Source organism: Uranotaenia lowii, chromosome 3 (assembly GCF_029784155.1).
Source record: "Uranotaenia lowii strain MFRU-FL chromosome 3, ASM2978415v1, whole genome shotgun sequence".
In the NCBI taxonomy this organism is placed as follows: Eukaryota; Metazoa; Arthropoda; class Insecta; order Diptera; family Culicidae; genus Uranotaenia; species Uranotaenia lowii.
Window position 1 is genome coordinate 286,858,926 of NC_073693.1, and position 23,003 is coordinate 286,881,928.

At 37.0% G+C, this 23,003-nt stretch overlaps 2 protein-coding genes across 2 annotated transcripts in view; one reads left to right on the forward strand and one right to left on the reverse strand.

Annotated features, from left to right (window-relative positions):
• The first annotated feature begins 650 nt into the window (after positions 1 to 650).
• On the forward strand, positions 651 to 17,543 carry LOC129754757 (hexosaminidase D-like). Its single transcript, XM_055750979.1, has 4 exons — positions 651 to 1,038; positions 13,487 to 13,813; positions 13,871 to 15,441; positions 16,639 to 17,543. The coding sequence occupies exons 2-4, from the start codon at positions 13,504 to 13,506 to the stop codon at positions 16,801 to 16,803; spliced, it is 2,046 nt and encodes a 681-aa protein (XP_055606954.1). The 5' UTR covers positions 651 to 1,038; positions 13,487 to 13,503; the 3' UTR covers positions 16,804 to 17,543.
• A 60-nt stretch (positions 17,544 to 17,603) lies between these two features.
• Positions 17,604 to 23,003, reverse strand: part of LOC129751613 (uncharacterized) — a 167,244-nt gene continuing 161,844 nt past the window's right edge. Inside the window, exons 2-3 of the mRNA XM_055747212.1 lie at positions 18,161 to 18,916; positions 17,604 to 18,102 (exon numbers count right to left, since the gene is read on the reverse strand). Of these exons, the coding sequence (XP_055603187.1) occupies positions 17,677 to 18,102; positions 18,161 to 18,916 (1,182 nt within the window). The 3' untranslated portion in view covers positions 17,604 to 17,676. The remainder of the gene's footprint in view (positions 18,103 to 18,160; positions 18,917 to 23,003) is intronic.

A 23,003-nucleotide genomic window follows, 5' to 3' on the forward strand; every position in this document is an offset into this window, starting at 1 on the left:
ATTTTGACAATTTTGACAATTTTGACAATTTTGACAATTTTGACAATTTTGACAATTTTGACAATTTTGACAATTTTGACAATTTTGACAATTTTGGCAATTTTGACAATTTTGACAATTTTGACAATTTTGACAATTTTGACAATTTTGACAATTTTGACAATTTTGACAATTTTGACAATTTTGACAATTTTGACAATTTTTTTAAAAGATATTTCAGGTATCAGGTATCTGAGTTCCGATAAATTGATAGACTCCTTGCTGGAACATTGTCTGGAAAGCGATAATGGACTTGTTTTCGCGAATTTCATGTTCCTGCTTCGTCTGAGAACCGTGAGTTCCAGGACTCACGCACGCACGGCGTGTGATACCAAACAGAGAGTAGCTATTTCCCGGCAATCCTGCCTGCCCGACTATATGTTGTTCGATAAAAGCAACCGTTAGAGCGCGATTCGCTCCAGTTCCTGTGTCAGCCTCACGGGAATGCTCTCACGGGCGACAATCAAAAACGGTGCAGACAGTATCGAAGCTGCTGCTGTGCGAAAATTTGTAGGCAGTCTGGATTTTTTGGGCTGCAAAATCTAAAATAAGTAGTTCCGGTTCCGTTTATTTTAGTTTTAAATTGAATCATTTTGATTCAAACAAATGAACTAAACCACCAATAAACCCACCCAATCAAGTAAGGATACATTTTTCGCTCAAAAAACCCTGAAAAAATGAAGTGCTGCTGCCATGCGATAAGAGAAGGGAAGTGATTTATTTGTCCAATTGCTCGTTCATGTGAGAAAATTCCGGGCGTAGTGTCCCCAGGCTCCATCGGATTTACAACCCTTTGAGTGGAGGGCTGAATAGTGAAAATAAGTATACAACCTTTATAGGATAGCTGTTTACACGATCGGTACGTGAATGATATCGGTCTGTGGCTGGAGGATATAAATCGAGGCGTTCATCAGTCAAGGCAGCCATCAGAATACCTACCTACTTGTGCCGGATTATTATTGAACCGGAGCTGCTGCACGAATCTATTTTAATTAGTGGGTGAGTTATTGCCTATTTATTTGCAGATGAATGGTCAGGAAAAACAAGGTCAATGAACAATTTGGTAGGCTCGTGCAGGTTATTCTTGGCATAAGACATGTTTAACAGAATTGGATGTGTTTTCTATTAAAGAAAATTTCGAAACGTTTGTAAACTGATTTGACCCTCTATAAAACCCATTTTTTCGCTGAAAAATTCCATAACATAAAACTTTTTTCTACGAAAAACTTAATCACTGAAAATGATGACTATACTTTATTTGATTAAAAAAAAAGCAAAACAGTCTGATTAATCCGAACATTAATTAATTATCTATCCCTCGTTTCGGTGTTATGTTGGCACCATCTTCAGAGAAAAATAATGTGTTTGTTCTTTGTTGTGGAACTTAAGTAAAGCTTAGTTCTTTTAGAAATGGGACAGTTACGAATGCGTGTATCTCAAAAACCTTTCGTTTGATCTAAATACTTCCTATGAAGGAAATGAAGGTATTCTTATGATAATTCATGAAAAAATTTAAAAAAAAATATTTATTGTTTTTTCGTAAGAATAAATTCTACTTTATTCTTGGTACCTCCCATCGGCTAGCGCACACTTTTTTCAGTCATGATATTGATCAGTTTTTCAAACTCATATTTCGTCTAATCTGTATTTTAGGTGGCTACATCCTCCTCCTTCAATTTCTGCTACTTTTCGGACCAATACTTCTCTTTTAAAAGAAACTGATGGCAATTTAGTGGAAACAGCTGTTGCAAAATTAACAAATTTGATTATTTTTGAGCCAATTTTTGAGCGTTTTTAATGGAAATTTTGCTAGCGAAATCTTCCAATAACGAAGTAAAACCATCATAAGATTGAACTTAAAGTATAATCGGTTAGTATAGATCGTAGGTTGCGAATGGTACATAAAAGATTTCTCTTTCTAAGCTTTTAAAAACAGTGAAAACCATAGTTTTCGTTTTGAAAATTATTGTTTTTTCCCACAGGAGCAGAATCTTGGCAAATCATTATATTTTATACAAAATAACCAGCAAATACATCTTTAATATACTCAGGACCTTGCCATGAGCAGACATGGTATAGGATTCAAACGCTGGAATTTGTTTAAAATAGGGTATTTCATAAGATTTTTCGTTCATCAGAAATCATCTGTCCCATAGCCTCGGAATCGGCTATACAGCTTACGAGCTGTGGAATTAGCAAAAAAAAGTTGTTTGGGGTTAGGTTTGAATGACTCATTACCAGGCAACACTTTCAGCTTATCGGAGAAAAAAAATTCAAATTTTAGCGATCTACGCTTAGTTTTTGCTTATTGAAAATTAAAAATGCTGGTATGAGACTCGACTTCCCTGATGACCCTTAGACGAAGTTGTCGATCATATGCTTCACTCCAATGCTTGATTTGAACTTTGTGGACATTTTTGACAGTATTTGCATACTTTTCCACCACTCACACACAGTAATTTTTCGAGTATTCAACGGTTTTGTCAGCTATCAATTTGATAATGATGGATTTTGAACGAAATTGTGCAAAATTATTTTTTCCTTTTTCTCTTGCATCGTAAGCATCTCCATAACGCGTGAATTTTAAAATTTGAAAAAAAATAGGTCGGGTAGTACTTTTTACAGGCAACCAAATGCTGTCAAAGTTTTGAATGTCCGATTAGTAGTAAACGAGCTATTAGCAAGAGAAAGTGTCCCATTTCTAAAAGAACTAAGCTTTAAAGTATATTTTCGACCATCAAACCGACAATATACTTAAATTAAGCTCCACAAAGAAGAACAAACACGTTATTTTCCCCTGAACATGATGCCAACATAGCACCGAAACGTTGGAAAGATAATGAACTTATGTTCGGATTAATAAGATTGTTTTGCAAATTTAAACATCGAAAAACTTTATCGTTTAGGAAAATTTATTGACATTTTTTTCAAAAGTTGCAGAACCACAAGGGCTAAGAAACTTAATCTTCAGTTCTTTTCCGGCTGTAGTACACACTTCAATGGTTTTTTTCTTAGCTTTGAAAAATATTAAGGCTATATTTTCATATAATTATAATTATATGAAAATATAGCCTTAATATGTTTCAAAGCTATAATAACAATTATTGTTGAAAATATTCCACAAATAATTGAAATACTTCAACTTATACGAAAAGTAAATATTGTAGTACATTTTTATCTATTTGCTTTTCCAAAGATTTCTGATGCTTAAAATTTTTCTAACTTTTCTAAAAATTGGTCCATTTTCAGTTTTCACATGTTTTTAAGATTCTCTTAGCTGTAACTCTAGACAACTGCTTGTCAAACAGTTTTCTTTAGTAGGTACTAGCTGACCCGGTGTGCTATGCTACACCTTTCAAAATCGAATGATATTTTCAGAATTAACTCAAATGTTCATTGTTTTGTTGGCATTATTTTAAATCAAATTGTAACATAATTCATAAGCAACCGCTATAAAATGAGAGCTGCAGCTGGAGTATCGGATTGCAATCCAAAAATAACTTAAACTAATATTCTGAATCTTGATCTTTAAATTTGTGTTAAAGATCTGATAATTTTAATCTGTTTCTTTAAGCTTCGAGGATCTCAAATAAATCGCACGCAAACAATCAAACTTATAAAATATGTTTATTTTTGCTTGATATATTTTGGATTTATGCTAAAAACTGATAAGAGAGCCCCCTTCCGTTCCCCCCTCCCCCCTGCTGAATGAGGGGGGGGGGGGGTGATTTTTAATAATCATACCCATTTTATTCATTCCCAAAAATCTTGTTGTATCAAATATTGTTCCATTGGTTGATAAGTTCTTAAGCTTTACAACAAAATTTATATGGAACCCCTCCGTTCTTCTCCTCTCTACACTGTTAAGCTTAAGGGTCTATAACAATCGTAGAAACATATCTCGTAACCAAGTACCTTTCCATGCCATATTTGTTTCCATTTGTTGGCTTCGTTAGCATAAATTGAGAACTAATGCTAACAAAATTGTATTGGGCTCAATTTGCTCGATCAGCTCTCCAGTTATACTGAAAATTGTAAGGGAGACCGCTTCTCCCCATTTACATCCACCTTTTCGAAGGAGTGAGGGATACGAAATATTCATAGAAGCATTTCTCGTACCCAAATATTATTCCACGCCGAATTTGGTTCCATTTGTTGTTGTAGTTCTTGTGCTATGCAATAAATATTGTATGAAACTTCCCTCCCTCTTTCCTTTCTCCCCGCTGGAAGAAGGAAGGGGTTTCAAACAATCATTAGAACATGTCACGTTCCCAAATATCCGCCCATGCCAAATTTGGTTCAATTTGCTTGATTAGTTTTTGAGTTATGTAAAAAATTAAAAAGAGGGCCCCTCCCATCTTTATATCTCCCTACTGGAAAGAGGGAGGGGTCTCAAATAATCATAGAAATATTTCTCGTATCCAAATACCTTCCCATGGCAAATTTGGTTCCATTTGCTTAATTAGTTATATAAAAAAATATGAAAGAGGCCCCTCCCCCTTTCAACTGTAAAGAGGGAGGGGTCTCAAATAATCATTGACATTTTTTTCGTATCAATATACCTTCCCATGCCAAATTTGGTTCCAATATCTTGAATAGTTTTCGAGTTATATGAAAAATTGTAAGGTAGCCCCCCTCCCCCTTCCTATTACGCCACTGAGAGGAGGGAGGGGTACCTAATATTCATTGAAATATTCCCCGTTCCCACATACCGCCTCATGCCAAATTCGATACCATTTGCTTGATTGGTTCTCGAGTTATGCCAAAAGTTGTCTTAATTTTGGGAGGCCCCTCCCTCTCTCATGAAGGGAGGGAGGGGCCTCCCAAAATTGAGACAACTTTTGGCATAACTCGAGAACCAATCAAGCAAATGGTATCAAATTTGGCATGAGGCGGTATGTGGGAACGGGGAATATTTCAATGAATATTAGGTACCCCTCCCTCCTCTCAGTGGCGTAATAGGAAAGGGGGACAATAGGAACCTTCCCCGGCCTCCAATACCCCCACCTGCCAAGTTTCACGCAAATCGGTTCAGTAGTTTCCGAGTCTATAGGGAACAGACAGACAGACAGACAGACAGAAATTCATTTTTATATATATAGATAGATTGTTTGATTAACATGTTTTGCCTTTGGTTTTATGCCGTACTTAGTAAACACCGACTAAAGGCTGAGTTGCGTTTTAGAGGGTTAAAGTTTCCCGAAATCGCATTGCGTCTAGAGGAAGCTCAACCTCTATTATGGCTAGGTATTACATATAGCTTGGGGTTTAAGAAGCTAAGTTGGTGATTCGAATTTTGAGAAAAGTCAATTTTATGAATATTTTTTTCAAATTTAAACTCTCAGGTCTTGAAATGGAATAAATCAAGAAACTACCTTATTTGTATTTATTTTCTTCAAACGAATTTTAACTTAATATATGTTCAAACTGTTTTGGGCTCAAAATAAAAGATTTTACTATTTCCTTCAGACTAGACCGAACCCCATATTAAGTTTCATTCATAATCATTCAAAAAAAGAAATGCAAAGCATTCAAAAGTCAGGGCTAGAATTGTTCCCTTTTTGGGCTATTTTTTAAACATTTGTTCTAATTGTGGAAACCACAAGATGCCAAAAGTGTGTTCATCTTATCGATGCCTAGGTCCAGGTGAGCCCTGTTATAGCAGCGATGCCTAACAACTATGGTACAGCTACAGCGATAGACAGCATCCATATGAGCGCCGTTGCATTGGAAGTCATCCTGTATTCACACTCAGTTCATCATGTTGAGCTCGACCCACACATTCACCCCCCTCTCAAAAGAAAGAAAAATTTAAAAAAAATGTGATCAGCTGTTATCTTGTCAACTTCATCTTCCTGTGATTTTGTATTGCTTTGCCAAAAGTGATTTTTTAAACTTCAGTTTTCGTGATTTTCAGATTGGCGAAATAGATTTTTATTCTGAAATACTGATTATGAACCCCTTCAATATTTTTGATGCTACTTCACTGAAGAATTACAGAAAAACTCTCTTGCGCATCACAAATGAATTTTGACTTTTTACGGTTTGTCATTTCTCCAAAATTTTCATTCTTTCATTCCTTGATTTCCGGTTTGACGTTTTTTATAACATATTGAATCCATCCAGAGGCATTTTGGCTCAAAATGAACATAGTTTCTTCGCAGGCGCACCACTTTCAAATCGAATTACGGCACAGGTTGCATCTAGTCGTATTCCGTTTCATCGGCATTATTACGGGGCATACTTCGTTTGCATTCATCGCAACATATTAAGCTCACGCTAAGTGCATCACAGAAAAGCGCTTATTCAGGCGCAGAACATAATGTTCGCACTAGAGCGTAGTTCAATTGGTTTTAGACGAATCAAAACAAACACATAAAGCTCGAATTTAAACGCATAGTTAGTTAGTTCTTACTCATCATGCGCAACCCATTTGGCTCGAATTATGTGGTGGTGCAATACGCATAACTCGCATTGAGCGCAGCGCATAGAGCTCGCATTTAGCACATAGTTCACATCAGGCGCAGCCTATTTGACTCGCCTATTTCGCAGCTCACACGGCGCGCACTTAGCGCAGCTCACATAGTTTACATTCAGGCGCAGCCCATTTGGCGCAGCTCACATGGATCGCATCCAGGCGCAGCACACAAGGCTCATATTCAGGAGCAGCATACACAGCTTGCAGTTAGGCGCAGCTCACATTCAGGCGCAGCCTATTTGATCCGCATTTGGCGCATTTAGGCGCAGCACACACGGCTCGCATTCACGCGCAGCATACACAGCTCGCTTTTGAAGCAGCATTCGCATTTGTGCAACTTAAATAGCTCGCATTTAGGCGCAGCACACATGGCTCGCATTAACTTATAATAATCATTTGTCAAATATATCTCTTATCGTTGCATATTCTGAGATTCTCGTTTTAGCTTTGCATTTTTCTTTGATTTTTATAAATCTTGTTATCAGCAAGTCCATATTTGCTTTTTCGTGAACTGTGGTAGTTCTAGTACTTCTTATAAGATTCAATATAATTTTTAGAAACCTATTTTGTATGGTTTGTAACTTTTTTGAATGACTTTTTGCGCAAGTGTCCCAGATAGGAGCTGAGTAATCAATTACTGGAAGTACAATTTGTTTATATATGGCTAATTTGTTTTTCAAATTGAGTTTAGATTTCCTATTTATGAGAGGGTACAATCTATTTAGCATAATCAAACATTTGGTTCTAGTGTTTTCTACATGACTACTAAACAGAAGTTTATAATCGATTGTTAGTCCTAGATACTTCACAGAAGTAGACCATGGTAGTTGATTATTTTCAAGAATTACATGGGTTTGTGGTTTATGTTTCCATGATTGGTTTAGTGGGAACAAGATAATTTGTGTTTTCGCTGTATTCAGTTTTATCTTCCAAGTATTTGTATATTCCATAAAAACATTGAGGCAATCTTGGAGCTTTTTAACCAATTGATTAGTTCTTCTACCTTTTACGGAGATAGCCGTATCATCCGCAAACAAGGATAGTTGGCCGTTATGCGGAGGTGGTATATCTGATGTAAATATTGAATAAAGAACCGGCCCAAGTATGCTCCCTTGGGGAACACCTGCACGAATTTCATATTCGTCTGATTTAGCGCCTTGAAGATGTACTTGGAATTTCCTATCAGTTAAATAGTTCAGTGTGATTTAAACAATATATGTAGGAAAGTTATATCTTACTAGTTTATGCACTAAGCCGTTCGTCCAGACGTTGTCGAAGGCTTTCTCCACGTCAACAAAGGCCATCGCTGTGGAGTAACTTAATGATTTATTACGTTTGATCATGTTAACTACTCTAGCTAGCTGATATGATGTAGAATGTCCTTTACGGAAACCAAATTGCTCATTCATTTGGATGTCGTTTTGATCAATGTGCATTTGTAGTCTAGACAAAATGACTTTTTCAAAGACTTTACTTATTGATTACAACAAACTAATTGGTCTGTAACTTTTTGCACTTGTCGGATCTTTGCCCGGTTTCTAAATAGGAATTACCATCATCTTATCGATGCCTAGGTTTTTTTTTTTTTTGCCAGGAGCATGTTGAGCTTGATCCACACACTAATTATTTAAAATTCCTTTTTATGGCACATAGTTTGAAGACACGTTGTATTCATATATTTTATATGATTTTCTTGTTGGAAAAATTTAATTTAAACAAAAATGGATATGTTCTTCCGTAAACCTAGTGTTAATAATTGCTAAATACGAAGCACATCTGCACAACGTCGATGCTGTAAACTTCGCAAGCAACAACCATTATGAAAACTAATACTCACCACACTTAAGTGCTAAAAGCTTCCAAAAATTTTAATATATGTCTCAAAACGAGTGCTGTATCGGGAAATTGCAAAATGTATTACAACTTTTAAAAATGACTTGGCAGGTAACATTTGCCATGCTATTAATGTTTTTGGTTGAATTAAATATGAGATAAGCTTATGAAAAGTGACTCAATCGAATCGAAAAAATCATTAACAAATTATATCCTACTTAGAAGTTTATTCTAGTGAAATTTCTGCGCATTTTTACTAAACTTCTGTAATTGTAATATTCAGACAACATACCGTTGTAAAGATATTTTCAATCTTGTATCAATGTGTTGTAACTTTTTTATGAAGATTTTCCAATTGTTACGTCATGACTTTCTTTATTTAACTGTCAAACTGTCAAACTTAACCTCGAGTCTATTATAAAAACTTTTCGTCAAACATGTGCTAGTTTATAATTTCAGTAAATTTGTAGAATTTTCAATTTAATTTGAGCCTTCTTCAACTGTGTTAGAGGCTTTGAAAAAAATCTTATTTAAATGTAGGGTATTTGTATGTTTCGGTATCAAATTTTGAATACGGCGAATGCGCCAACTGTAAACAAATCCAGATAATCACATAAATGTGTTAAACTCTTTATTTTACATCCGTAAATATGATCTCCTTTTAATTTTTCTTATTTTAGTGAAGTTAAATTTAATTTTTTAAATAAGGCGAATAGCTTTTTTTATGAGTGTGTAATCCCACAGTTCATTCGCCCATTTCCCCTCAAAACTTCGTCGCGAACAAAAGGGCCAATAGTTATTTCGAGATAGGAAAAGGGCATTGAAGTTTTTGAAATTTGTTTTCCAGGACGAGGAGATGCACAAATCAGTATTTATAAGATCGTTGAATGTGCTTATGTTTTAATGTGATCATTTGTGTCGTAGTCCATCATTCCATCATTCCATCATCCATCATCCAGTCCATCATCCATCATTATCGTAGAATCCGATTCACTAAAACGTACTAGGTTGCCCAATGGAGTTAGAACGTGCTTCGTCACCAAAATACGTTATAAGATAAAAAAAAACTAATTGGTATAACGTGTCTTTGAAACTATGATACACGAGCATTAATTATTATAGAGTTCTTAATTACAGTATGTGTTTAATTTTAGATTTGACTAGATTACAATTGTATTTTTTTTACTGTGTTTCCTGTTTTTTTTTTAAATCCTACCGACTGCGCCACACACGCTCGGCCATATTGAACCATTAATGTTTGAAAAATAACCATAATGGCAGTTTTGTGGATCAAGTCGTTTTATGAGTTTTCAGTGAAAACTCATAAAATGAGATTTCGTGGAGAACTTGGATAATGGTTATTTTTCAAGCATTTTCGAAATAAGTGAAAATTAGCAGAAATTCGTCGGAAAAAGGGCTGTATCAGTGTAAAATGATAAGAATCATTTCGTGGTTGTTCTAAAAAGACTTTATTTCACAATATACTATAAATAAATGTACATCTAAATATACAAGAAAATTTTTTGTTCTTATTGCTTCACCGACATTTCCCCTGTGGGATGTTGGCAATAAAGATACCCAACCTTTTCACATCAGCAGTAAGGAATTGTTAGACTGGCCGGGAACGATCGCTTTGATTTCGTTTGTAACCTCTTCTGCCACCATTTCCGGATAAAGCGCTTTGTGTTTCCTTCCCAGTGAGCGCGCAGTTCCCGATCCTGTGGCCCGTCGTGCTTTGTTTCTACTTGCAGCTTTTAGAATCGAAAAGATTTGCTGGGATAGTGGAAGTGCTCTTCTTCCCATTACTGCAATAAAGAGGAAAACAGGAAAATGTTAGTGTCCGTTTTCGTATCTCCGCCCGGTGATTTGACAACCTCCACTATTGGAATTCACCATCCGCATAGCTATTCGTTGATGCTGTTGCTGTCTGCTCCTGCAGATCTTGTAGTGAAAGCTCCAGATCCGGATCCCTTTGAAGCAGGCTGTGCTCCAGCATGACGGTATAAAATTTTTCTTACAAATGTGAACTGGAAAAATTGGACCTCTTTGAGTGGGAAAATCACTTTATATTCAGTCGATTCGACACACAGTTGTAAAAAAAACAAACAGTGAAACACGCGTCCAAAGATGGCAACTGTTTTTTCATTGATATTACGGTTGAAATTTAACCATTTTCGGAATTTTTCGTCAGAACTTCCGTCATGCTTAAAATTGAACCATGCTTCATGGTTAAAAATCAACAATTATCGCAGTTTTTTCGAAAATCTCAAAAAATGGTTCAAGAAAAGTCATTAATGGTTGAAAAAAAATGAGCGTGCATAATTACTGACATATTTTGGTGATGAAGCACGTTCTAACTCCAGTGGGCAACCTAGTACGTTTTAGTGAATCGGATTCTACGATAATTCGAAATGATGGACTACGACTATTTGGACCCGCTTTCAAGCAGAAATTTGCTTGAATATTGCTTCTTTAATGAGTGATCCAAAAGGCGAACAGTCATTCTGCAATTCAGAGGGCGCTCCAATTTGGCGAATGAACAAAATGAGAGCACCAGTCTGTGGTGAAAAGGCCCACAGTTATATTCATTAATTTTCTGAAGTAATTAGTCGGGTGATGAAATTAAATCAATTTGAAGGCATTTTAACGACTTCTTTAGGAAAATGATTGCACGCAGCTAAATAGGAAATTGCTTTTATTTTCTGAAACTTGGAATGCGTTTTTCTCAAAACAAAGGTCTTGGCGCATTTGCCGTATTCAAAAATCGATACCGGTTTGTTTTTCAAAGAAAATAGATTAACTCGAAGTTTCCATCGGGCTCAGTTGTGTCGTTGTCCTTCGGGAACGATCTTTCAGTTCTCTCCCACAAAACTCATTTGGGTAAAATGTTCCTTTTTTCCAACATATGCCTTTCTAGTAGTGAGGCCAAGAGTTTTTTTTTAAACTCATTTTAACAAGCAAAATTGTCTTGGAATCGTTCTATAGGAATTTTTAAATCACTATTGAGTTACTTTTCGACTTGATCTGGTCATAATTTTTACTCTAATTTTACTTAAATGTAACTTTTTTCTATGCTTTTTTGCCTCATGGTCGCTTCTAGTTCTGTAAAGTGCAACTTTGTTGATAAAAGCTATACCAAATAGTTTCAAAGTAATTTGAGTTTTTGTGTGGAAAAAAGTCATATTTTTCAAGTTTAATTGCTGAAATTTGCTTTTAATTTTGACAAAAATAATTCTCGAATTCTGTGATTTGAACCTAACATTCGGTGACGGTTTTCTGTGAGGCTATTTCCACATTTCTATGAAGTTCATTGGGAAATCGCGTTAAACATCTACGAATTGGAAACTACTTATAGTTTTAATAGAAAAAGTTTACAGTTTACATTGCCTTGTTTTCAAATTTTCATGAATTAGAGTCAGACATAAAAAAAAGAAAGTGATAAAAAAATTAACAAATTTTGGAAATCTGTACAAAATTTAGAAAATCGGTGAATTGTGTGATAATTTTAAAAATTCTGTGATCTGTGAAATGGATTCTGTGAAGAAATTTTGCTCAAAATTCTGTGATAATACAGATTTTTCTGGGATTTTGGCAACCTTTGTATTGGTAGTCAGTTTCCTATTGTTGGAGTGCTTCAAGGATTCGAGCAGTAATCGAACATATGCCCCATAAACCCATTATATGTATGTCTTTTATAGAGTCGAAGGTTCAATGAAGGGTAAATAGGTTAACATAGAGGGAGAGAGTTGATTTTTGAGTCTTCATTATCGTTGTATTGTAAAAGCTTGATAGCCTTTCAGGTTACTGATACTGGAATTTTTTTAATAGTATTATGGATACCATGGTATTTAAGAAAACTGCCTTCTGAGTAAACTACCTTCACTGCAGCCCTTTGAATTGTAAATATATGAACTGAATCCGAATAAATGCTACACTTTATGTTGTTTATTACTTTTTAATTCCTGGGTGAAAATTTTGGATTTTTCAGTAAGTATAACAGGTTTATAGTATAATGTTTAAATGCAGTTTTCGGCATAAAAGCGCTAATCGCTAGTTTGCCTGCTTCGTTTTTGTTAGATAATTATCGTTTTCATTTATCTTTTCACCAAACTTTTGTACTAGCAAATGGACAAACGTCACCACAAGTAATCAGTCAAGGAAGAATGCTGATACATTAGGTTGCCAGAATTTTTTCATTACCTATCAGGGCCGGACAAATCAAGGCTATTTTTTATAAAAACCTGGCAAAATCCGGGCATTAGATTTCAAAATTGACGACCAAAATCCGGGTTATATCCGGGCAAATTTTGTCAAAACCCAAAAATTATTCAACAAATGTCAAGAAAAAAAGTATTGAAAAAAAGTTTTTTCATTAAAGTACATCGACAGATTTTAAATCGTATTAGATGCTTCCAAAAAACCTTCCATGATTATTTTTTATTAATCTTGCTAAAAAAAAATTCGTTTTGGAGGCATAAATTATCAATTTTTACAACACAACTTTTTTTTTTGTTTTATTTGCCAAATAAAGTGAATAAATCCGGGCAACATCCGGGCATTTTCCAATGAAATCCGGGCAACCGGGCCGGGCCGGACTGTTCTCAAATTTTGTTTGTTTTATCCGGGCAAACCCGGATAAAACCGGGCAATCTGGCAACCTTATGATACATGCTTTTGTTTAGTGTCTGGCGTAAAATCGCTAATTAGTCCGCTACTTTTTTGTCTACAAATTTATTTCCTCACGGAATTCCTGTTAAAAAAAAAGGATAAACAAACTCTACTAGGTGCAATTATTCAAGCAGGAATGCTGATAAATGTTATGTTCTATAAAGTGATAGAGTTTTTTGAGCCATAAGTTCTCGAGAAATAAAGTTAAAAAATAAATATAAAAAAAAACAAAAATGTAGCGGACTAACTAGCGAATAGCGTTTTAATGCCGACCTCTGTTCAAATGTGCAAATTTATTGAATAGTTTTTTTTATTAGTTCCAAAAAATGTAAATTGCAATTTTCCCAAAATTTTAGATCTACCAAGTTTACATTTGAAATTTAGAAAAATATTAATCTATAGAAAAATATTTGCAAAAATACCAACTGGTCTTGTGGGTAATTCGAACAGTCTTACAATCATTCGCAGATTACCTACTATTCAACATGCACTCTCGTCTGCTAACGCTCTTTTGGCGCCGTAAGCTTCTACTTCTGGCCTCTTCAGTCCTCTTTCTGTTGGCCCTATGGTTCTGGGGCTTCCTGTATACTACGCACGTCAACGACGGTGGCAAAATTGTATCCATCAAGGAGCTGATGATGGGCGGCGGAGGAAGTGGAACCTCCCTTAGCGGAGCCCATCGGGAAAATCTGCTGCAACGGTTAGGATTCTACGATGAGCTGCTCGATGAAACTGGGGCCGGTGGCGTCAAATTCGTAAAACCCACCGTCGAAGGTTTGTTGGCGAGAAGTAGAGGTAAGTTACTGATACAGTTTATTCAATTGTTAAAGTAATAATCGTTTTTGATTTTAGCTAAATTTTTCAATGAGTGGGAAGCGATAATGCAAGACCGAGATGAAAAACCTCACAGTGCTAGAGAAATAAACAAACGAAGATCAACAGAGGAACTTAGGATAGCGGCTGAAAAACAGAACCACTATGAACACGAGCTGAAGAAGATGGGTGTTCCGGTTATTGCCGGGATAGGACCCGGTGGCCATCCCCCACCTTTACAACGCTTAGTTCATCTGGATCTCAAAGGAGCCCCACCGAAGATTGCTTACTTGAAGCGATTGATGCCAATCATGAAAACCTTAGGAGCAACAGGTATTCTGCTGGAGTACGAAGATATGTTCCCGTACGGCGGACCACTGTCTCCCATCACAGCAAGGAATGCCTACCAAAAAGAAGAGCTTACAGAAATTTTAAAGACTGCTTTCGCCCTGGGACTGGCAGTCATCCCGCTGGTGCAAACATTCGGTCACCTAGAGTTCGTGCTAAAGTTACAAGAATTTACGCACCTGAGGGAAGTCGAAGATTCGCCACAAGCCCTGTGTCCCAGTAAAAATGCTTCCATGGTATTTTTGGAAGAAATGCTAGAGCAGGTTATAGATTTTCATACACCGGCCAAAAATATTAATCTATTTCGCAAGGAAGATGTAGAAAAACTCACACCCAAACTAACGCACATACACATCGGTTGCGATGAAGTATACCAGATTGCTCAATGCTCACGATGCAAGAACCGACTCAAAGATCAGCTGTTTTTAGATCACGTTTACAACGTGGCATCTATTATTCGTAAAAAGTGGCCACATATGAAAATAATCATATGGGACGATATGTTGCGACACATGCCTGTTGAAACTTTACAAGCTTCGGGCATAGGTAAGCTTGTGGAGCCCATGATCTGGGTGTATGCCGAAGATATCTACAAATTTATACAATCCTCGACCTGGGACAAATACTCTATAGTATTTAATACTGCTTGGGCAGCATCTGCATTCAAAGGAGCTCATGGAGAAACTCTACTGATCCCACCGATTAGAAGACACCTAGAAAACACTCTCCGCTGGCTTGCCGTTATGCAGGGTGAAGGGTCTCGCTTCCCCGATGGTCTCCAGGGCTTGGCTTTAACCGGCTGGCAACGGTACGATCATTTTGCGGTTCTCTGTGAAATGCTTCCTACAGCACTTCCTTCGTTGGCTGTCTGTTTGTCAACAGCCTCTCGTGGATATTTCGATGTCAATCCCAAAACAAACCCAATCCTGAGTAGTTTAACCTGTCCAGAGCCAACAAGCGATCGACATGCATGGATTGAACTGCACAAAGATTCCATTCTTTCAACGTTCTCGAGGTGCATGTTTCCGGGAAGCGTCATCTATCGGTTCATGCTGCGGCTGATGACACTGATCAACGAGGCCAAGGAGTATATCGATGACGTGAAGCAGAAGCGTGGCTGGCTGACGGACTATAACGTGCGGCATAATTTCACCTCCGGCACACGAGTGGACGACTTGCTAGGGGAAGATTACCGATTGCTGAATTCGATTACCAACCTGGCGAGGAATGCTGCTTCGACGCTGGCTGATGTTTATGATCACGTGAGTATAGTTAATCAAAATTTAAACGTTGTTTATGAGGTTTCCTTAGAGGTCAGAATTATACGTAGATGCTGAAAAACTCTGCATTAATCTATCGGGTTTCTTGAAACCATACTCAAGAGCTCATTTTACACCTTTCCTTCACCATCCGGTAGACATCACCTTGCCAGTAGCTTTGGCGTAATGGTTAGAGCTTAAGTCATGCTCTTAAGATCAAATCCCGGTCATGACACATACAGTACATTTTCTGTAGTTTGGTGGTTTTTGCATTGGCAAGATGGTACCCATCAAAACTTTCAAAGATGTACACTAAGTGTTGAGGAAAAATATCTCCTCATAGAATCCTGGAGTTTCCCTGAGATCTTATTACGTGGAAATTGCTCGAGAACGACCTGCGAACACTCGAAATATTCGAGTGACGAATGTTAAGAACCATCTTTGGCAACGTGCAGGAGAACGGAGTGTGGAAGCGAAGGATGAACCCAGTATCCAGAAGGTGGTGAACGCTGGACGGATACGCAGGGCAATATATTTTGCGAGACTGTCGGACTGTCATCCGAGTTATTGCGTTAAATCCCACGCGTGTGCTGTGACAGACGCGAGTCTAAGATAAGCTGCTCTCAATCGGCACACGACGGACATAAAGGTGGCAAACCTCGAATCCTGGAGATAAGAACTCGGACTTCGAGTCGTTAGATGAGAGGTCAGGCCTCGAGTCTTCAGGATTAGAGGTTACCTCGAGCCATTACGAGGAGAGGTCAGATCTAGAGTCGCTAGCGCAAAGGTCTGTGTACGTCAACCTCGAGTCGATGTGAGGAGAGATCAGGCCTCGAGTCGCGAAGAGCAGAGGTTTATGTGGGAATCTCGAGTCACTGCGAGGAGATGTCGGTTCTCAAGTCGTTAGAGAGAGTTCGGAATTCGAATCGTAAGGAGTTTAAGGAGCCTGACCAGTCTTACCTAACCCTTGCTGCTGACGATGAAGCCTACCCCTTTTCTGAACTCCTTCTGACAGACCGAGGAAAAATTTTAGCCCTTAAAGTTTCGATGCCCAAACATATTGGTTTTGAGACTGCCTTTATTTATTGCTTGAAAAAATAAACTTTTTGTACAAGGAAGATATTCAAGGTTTACCCAAATATACAACCGTTAGTCAAATTAAGATTTTGTACTAATTGAGTAATATTGCTTTACTTTCAGTGGACTTCCGGAGAGTTCATCGAGCAGCGCATCTACCCGATCCTGGCCGAATTGAAGCACCTTGAACGGATAGGCGACGATCTGAAGAAGCGTAAAACCTGGCCCCAGCGTCCGCTACCCTACCTGAAGCCCTTCGAGGCGCTCGGGATCGACGAGAAAACATAGCTACAGGAGTACATCAAAATCCCGCTGAACCTTTAAACGAAAGACGTACCCTTTACCTATACAAGTATACAGTAAGACTCCTCCAAAAACCTTGTTAGAGAATAGCTTAGACAAAAAAAAAAGTCAACTGGTAGCGAATTTTCCTGTTAGCGTTTCTCATGTGCAGATACGATTGTGAGAGTCCAATTGCAGTGTATTAAAATTTGCTTCGCGAAATTTTCCGTGGCGTTAAATGTAAGAAGAAGAGAGAATGCTTAAGCAAAGAAATTTTAAATTTCGACATAGAACGTAACAAAATTAAGAAATGCATTTGGCGCAGTACAATCTGAATAGGATTCAATTTTTATCATATTTTTTTTCACAAAAAGAAGCATAAGTTGTGTTTATTTCCATAGTAAAAATGAAACATTTTCGTTTAAATATTTGATTTTTGAACGGACTGGTTCGTTAAAGGCTAAAAATCTCCCTAATAAAGACATAAAACCATTTTTTTGTTTTTTTCATCCAATTGTTACGCCTCGCAAGAAAAAAAATCTCCAACAGTATTATTTTGAAAAAAAAGTAGTCGAATAGTGTAACCTGTTTCGGTAAACAAGACTGAAATTCAAATAACTCAATTATATTGAATGTCGTAGGAACTGTCCGCTAAAATCAGCTAAGGCAAAATTCATTGAATGTATTTGAATCAAGAGTAGTCTTCGAATCGACAAACATGAAATTCTCATCTTAATAAAAACGAAAATCCATAGCTATACCATACGGGTGTTTGCATTTATTGTCACATCACAATCAATTTATAGGTAATGGGGAACTTAAATAAATTAGAGATTCCTTTTTGTGAAATTTAAATTTTCAAACTGCTCTCAACACAGCCTAGAGCATTCCACCGTCAACCAATTCCAGCACAATATCAGTCATCTTTTGTCGGCAAAGCTCGTTCGGAGGTACGTTCAATTCCGGTGGGGTCGTTGCCATTTCGGAACCACTTACGTACAAATCGGGCGCCTCCTCAGACGAACAGGTACTGATAGGCAACATATCCATGGCTGCGCCCAAGCCAAACCGAGCATAAGCCCGGAACTCCTCGTCGATCTGGCGTTGAAGGTCCGGTTCATCGACAGCAAAGTCCTGGAAGGATCCCAGCAGTTTGAGCGATTTTCCCAACTGTTCACCGTAAGTTTGTAGCCATTTTTGAAGATTATCCTTTCGAACGGACCCTTCCGCACAACAGTAGATAAGATAGGTTAGATCCAAGGCTAGGGATCCATGCCGGACCAGTTGGAAATCGACGATGCATGTCTGGAATAAAAACGTAGCCGTTTATTGAAACGTTTTTTAACTTTAAACGTATACTCACCTCAATAATATTTCCATCGTCATCGTATTTGAAAAGGACGTTGTTTGTCCAACAATCACCGTGGCAAATGACTGACAGTTTACTTTCCCGACCAGTCAACTCCACCATATTTCCGAAACAATTGCTCAGAAACCGCTTCAACTTGTCCAAATATTTGGTTTTCCCTGGAATCGTTTGCACCACCATCTGGATGGCGTTCTTCGTCAAAATATCGTAGTAATTCTTGTACCATTCGGCATTAGTCTTGGAGAAAATACCTTCCGAAATGCTCGAAACTAACCGGTTGAACTTGTCCGGTTCCTGTCGTTTGTAAGCCAGGCTAACGGCGTGGAACTTCGCCAGCTCAATCATAACCTCCTTCATCTGTGCCAAGCCCAGCCCGGCCAATCGGTCCGGCATACTGAAGTATCGCACCCTTAAATCCTCCAGCATAATCAGATCATCTTGAGCCAAATAACAACGAGGAACGGCTTTGAAAATCATCCTTCCACCATCCCCCGCCCCAATCAAGCGCCGCTGAAACGCCTCAAACTCAGGCATAATAGAATTGTAGAACTCAACTTCATTCCGGAACAAGGCCTCACTCTTGAAGGCTTCTCGTTTGATCTTACAATCGGGAAGGCGTTTGCAGATGACGGTGCGTTCCCAGCGTAGCTTTTTCGAGGACTCGCTGCTATTTTGCCGTATGTGACCCTTAAGTGCGATCCGAAATAGAGCGGCCGTGTAGTTGTCTCCCCGACCAGAGCCCTTACCTTCCTAGAATGGAAACAAAAAATTATGTTAGTTTTTTTTTCAAAACAACATATGTATGAACGATACGAATCATAATTATGAACTTATACGGATGAATCTTCACCCTTCCTATTTGAAACTTATATGGCATAAAACTTCTCAATATACCTTAACCACATTATAACTTTACTAAAATGCCGTTTGGGTTGAAAAGCTGACCAGCTACATTTCAGTGTATTATACAAACTAAGGATGAGCACAGCCGACAAACATACATATATCGCCAAAAAAAACTTCAAATCTATATCTATACTAGCAGACCCGGTAAACTTCGTCTTACCATTTTCAACTTGGTGTCCATTTTCCATTTTTCTTAGTTTTTTTTTTTAATTGCTTCCTATCCGTTTACTCGAATTGTCCCGCTTAATTCAATCGAAATAAAACCTTAGAATTTTAACTCAATTCTACGGGTCTTTACTTAAATTATCAAAAAATAACTTTCAATAAATATTACATGCATCTTACATGAATGCTTTTTTATTTACTTTTCTTTAATTCGGTTGCAAATTCAACTTAAAGTGTTCCCAAAGAGCACTTGTTACGGCAATAAATCTGGCAATTTTATATACTGCAAATTCCTTTTTATTATTTATTCAAGCCAAAAATGCAAATTAAATTCCTTTGAACTTCAACCCAATGAATCAAAGAATCGTTGGTTTTGAAAGGAAGAAAAACGTATGTTTAAATTTTTTTTGTTATTCAACCGAATACAGTAGTTTTTCGATTTTATCACTATTCTATTTTTCAATACTCCCTAAGTTCACGCTCGATATGATCACGGTTATTGTTTCGATTTTATCGCGTTGTTTTTAGAAAGCATTCAGAAATCATTTGCCATTTTGATATTTTTACTTCAAGTTTCGCCAAATTCACGGTTTTGCCATTAACACGGTGAATTAAGCGTGATAAAATCGAAAAACTACTGTAACAGCATTTTTTTTTCTTTTTTTATTGTAAACCTTAATTTTTAAAAATGAATCACCGGGGCAAGTGCAAACGGATATCACCATAGTTCAACTTTCATATTCTCTGAAAAAATTAATATTTTCAAAAAAATATTAGTTATGCTGGCAAAAAGAAATATCTAGGTAAATATTCGTCCCATTTGTTGGGGCAAGTGAAAACACCTAGGTCTTTTTCAGATGCGTCAGTGAAAAAAAAACTTTAAAATGAATTAAATACTTGTTCTTGTTTGTCTGTTATGTCAACTTTCATTGATATATCTTAAGTTTTTCTCCGGAAAAAATTATTGCTTAGTACTTCAATTTCGCTGAATGCTGTTCAACCAAAAGACCTTGATTTACAAAGACCTTAATAATAATTTTTAATATCCGCTTCACATTCAACACTCGGGATATCCTTTCTGGCCATTTTGAAGATAAAATTCTTAAATGGTTGATGTTTCATGGCTATATGGCACGTTTTCACTTGTTCCACCGTGTGAAATGACAGGAATTAAGATTATTTTTAACACTCTCAGGTCATATTAAAATTTCATCATAAAAATAAGCTGCCCCTGGAATATCTATCACAAAAAAGCTTTTCAACAAAAAAGTGGATTAAAAGTCTCTTCTATTCAGACAAAATATGTAAAACAAAAACACACTTTTCATGTTAAGTACGTACTCGAATTATGTGTAAACAAACAGTGAACTTGTATACAGTTTTTCGGTGAATAATTTAAAAAAAAAGTTGAAATTATTTAGTCAGATTTTTTATTTGGGCCCAACAATTTTTAGATGAAACAATAGTTTATACATTTTTTGTAAAAGTTGAATGTTTGTATTTGCTGTAGTTTACCTTCTTAGTTGAAAATTCTCCCGGAAAACGCATATCCTCACTTTTTGTTATGAAAAAGTAGATTATTTTATTGATAACTTCAACTTACACTTGCAAAACATTAAAAAGTTCTCTGCATTCGGCATTTAAATACTTCAATCCTATTTCATTTATTGCAAAGGACAGACTCTTGTTCAGTTAATGTGTCTGTTCATTTTCATCGGATTTTGTTTTTCTTCTAAAAATTGATGGCGCTTGATACATCTTCATCTAACTACATTTGCACATTTGAACATGTCGAAAACATCTGATTATTTTTTTCTGTTATCAATATGAATCAAAAGTAACTTTCTAGGCGTACTGGATTATACGAAATGTAAAGCTTCCCAATTCCTTTTTTTTCCAGACGTCCGCTAAGTGTCATACCATTATTTCATATACATCATTATGAGTTAAGTTTTTTGGATAACATTTCACTACTTAAAATAACACGGAATAAAAATGGTTTTATTATTTAAAACTTTTTATATGGTTTTTATTCGATCGTTAAAATACCAATCCGTGTCACCTCTAGGCGTAATCTATTACCATGCGCTGTGTACAAATAAGCTAGAAAAAAAACATCTAGGTTGCATATCGCCTTCACGTGCGTAAGTAATATAGGTACTTGGTTGAGAAACAGACACCTAATTGTTACATTTTTTCAACCATCAATGAACGGTTTGTTTCGGTTACTATCCTCTTGCGACGACGTTTGCTCGCGACGCCTCGCCCATGGAGACGAAATGCAAACCCCTCAAAAAATAAAATCTCTAAAAATGCCATGACTTTTCAATTTCAGATTTTGGCAAAAAAAAATGAATATGTTTTATTCATTCGGCAAACTTTCAATCCGGGTCACATCTAGGCGTCATTCATTATCATGTGCTGTACAAATGAGCTAGGAATCAAGAAGAAAAAAAATCTCATCTAGGCTTCATAGGGCCACCACGTGCATTGACAGTATGCCTGGTTGAGAAAAACGCGCCAAAATATTCTCACTGATCAGTATGCTATGCGATGGTTACTATTCTCTGGCGACGTTTGCTCGCGACGCCTCGGCCATGGAGACGAAAAACAAACCACCTGGCGCCCCAAGTAATGAAAATCTCGAAAAAATGGAAGCCATGACTTTTATTTTATTCGAAAAATTACAAATTTAATTATTACGGACAATTGTTACGACTTTGTGTTGTTTTTATTCGATATAAACCGATTCGCATGGCTACAGAATATTCTAAAAATAATTTCATTTGAATCGTTTGGGCCATTTCGGAGGAGTAGTACTACAAACACCGTTACAAGAGAATTTTATATAATAGATATATAAAAATGGATTTCTGTCTATCTGTCTGTCTGTCTGTCTGTCTGTCTGTCTGTCTGTCTGTCTGTTCCCTATAGACTCGGAAACTTCTCACCCTATTTTCGTGAAACTTGGCAGGTGGGGGTATTGGAGGCAGGAGAAGATTCCTATTGTGGTTTGAGACCCCTCCCTCTCTCATGAAGGGGGGAGGGGCCTCCCAAACAAAAGACAATTTTTTGCATAACTCGAGAACCAATCAAACAAATGATATCAAATTTGGTATGGGGTGGTATTTGGGAACGAGGAATATTTCAATGAATATTGAGTACCCGTCCCTCCTCTCAGTGGGGTGATAGGCATGGGGAAAGGGGGCTACTTTACAATTTTTCATATAAGTCGAAAACTAATCAAGATATTGGAACCAAATTTTGTATGGGAAGGTATTTGGATAAGAAAAATATTTCAATGATTACTCCCCCCTCCCTCTTCCTAGAAGAATGGGGAGGGGGTCTCTTTCATAATTTTTTACATAACTCAAAAACTAATTAAGCAAATGGAACCAAATTTGGCATGGGAGGGTATTTGGATACGAAAAATATTTTTATGATTATTTGAGACCCCTCCCTCTTTCTAGCAGAGAGATATAAAGGGGGAGGGAGCCTCTTTCATATTTTTTACATAACTCAAAAACTAATGAGGCAAATGAAACCAAATTCAGCATGGGCGGGTATTTGGGAACGTGATATGTTCTAATGATTGTTTGAGACCCCTTCCTTCTTCCAGTGGGGAGAAAGGAAAGAGAGAGAGTTTATTTTTTTACTGCAATTTTTACTGCATAACTTGAGAATCACAACAGCAAATGGAACCAAATTTGTCATGGAACGATATTTGGATACGAGAAATGCTTCTGTCAATATTTGGTATCCCTCA

Excerpts from the sequence above, each read along its gene's own strand:
- LOC129754757 (XM_055750979.1), top strand. The coding sequence starts at position 13,504 with ATGCACTCTCGTCTGCTAACGCTCTTTTGGCGCCGTAAGCTTCTACTT. Across the intron at positions 13,814-13,870 it reads TTTGTTGGCGAGAAGTAGAG|CTAAATTTTTCAATGAGTGG; the intron begins GTAAGTTACTGA and ends TTTTGATTTTAG. Across the intron at positions 15,442-16,638 it reads TGGCTGATGTTTATGATCAC|TGGACTTCCGGAGAGTTCAT; the intron begins GTGAGTATAGTT and ends CTTTACTTTCAG.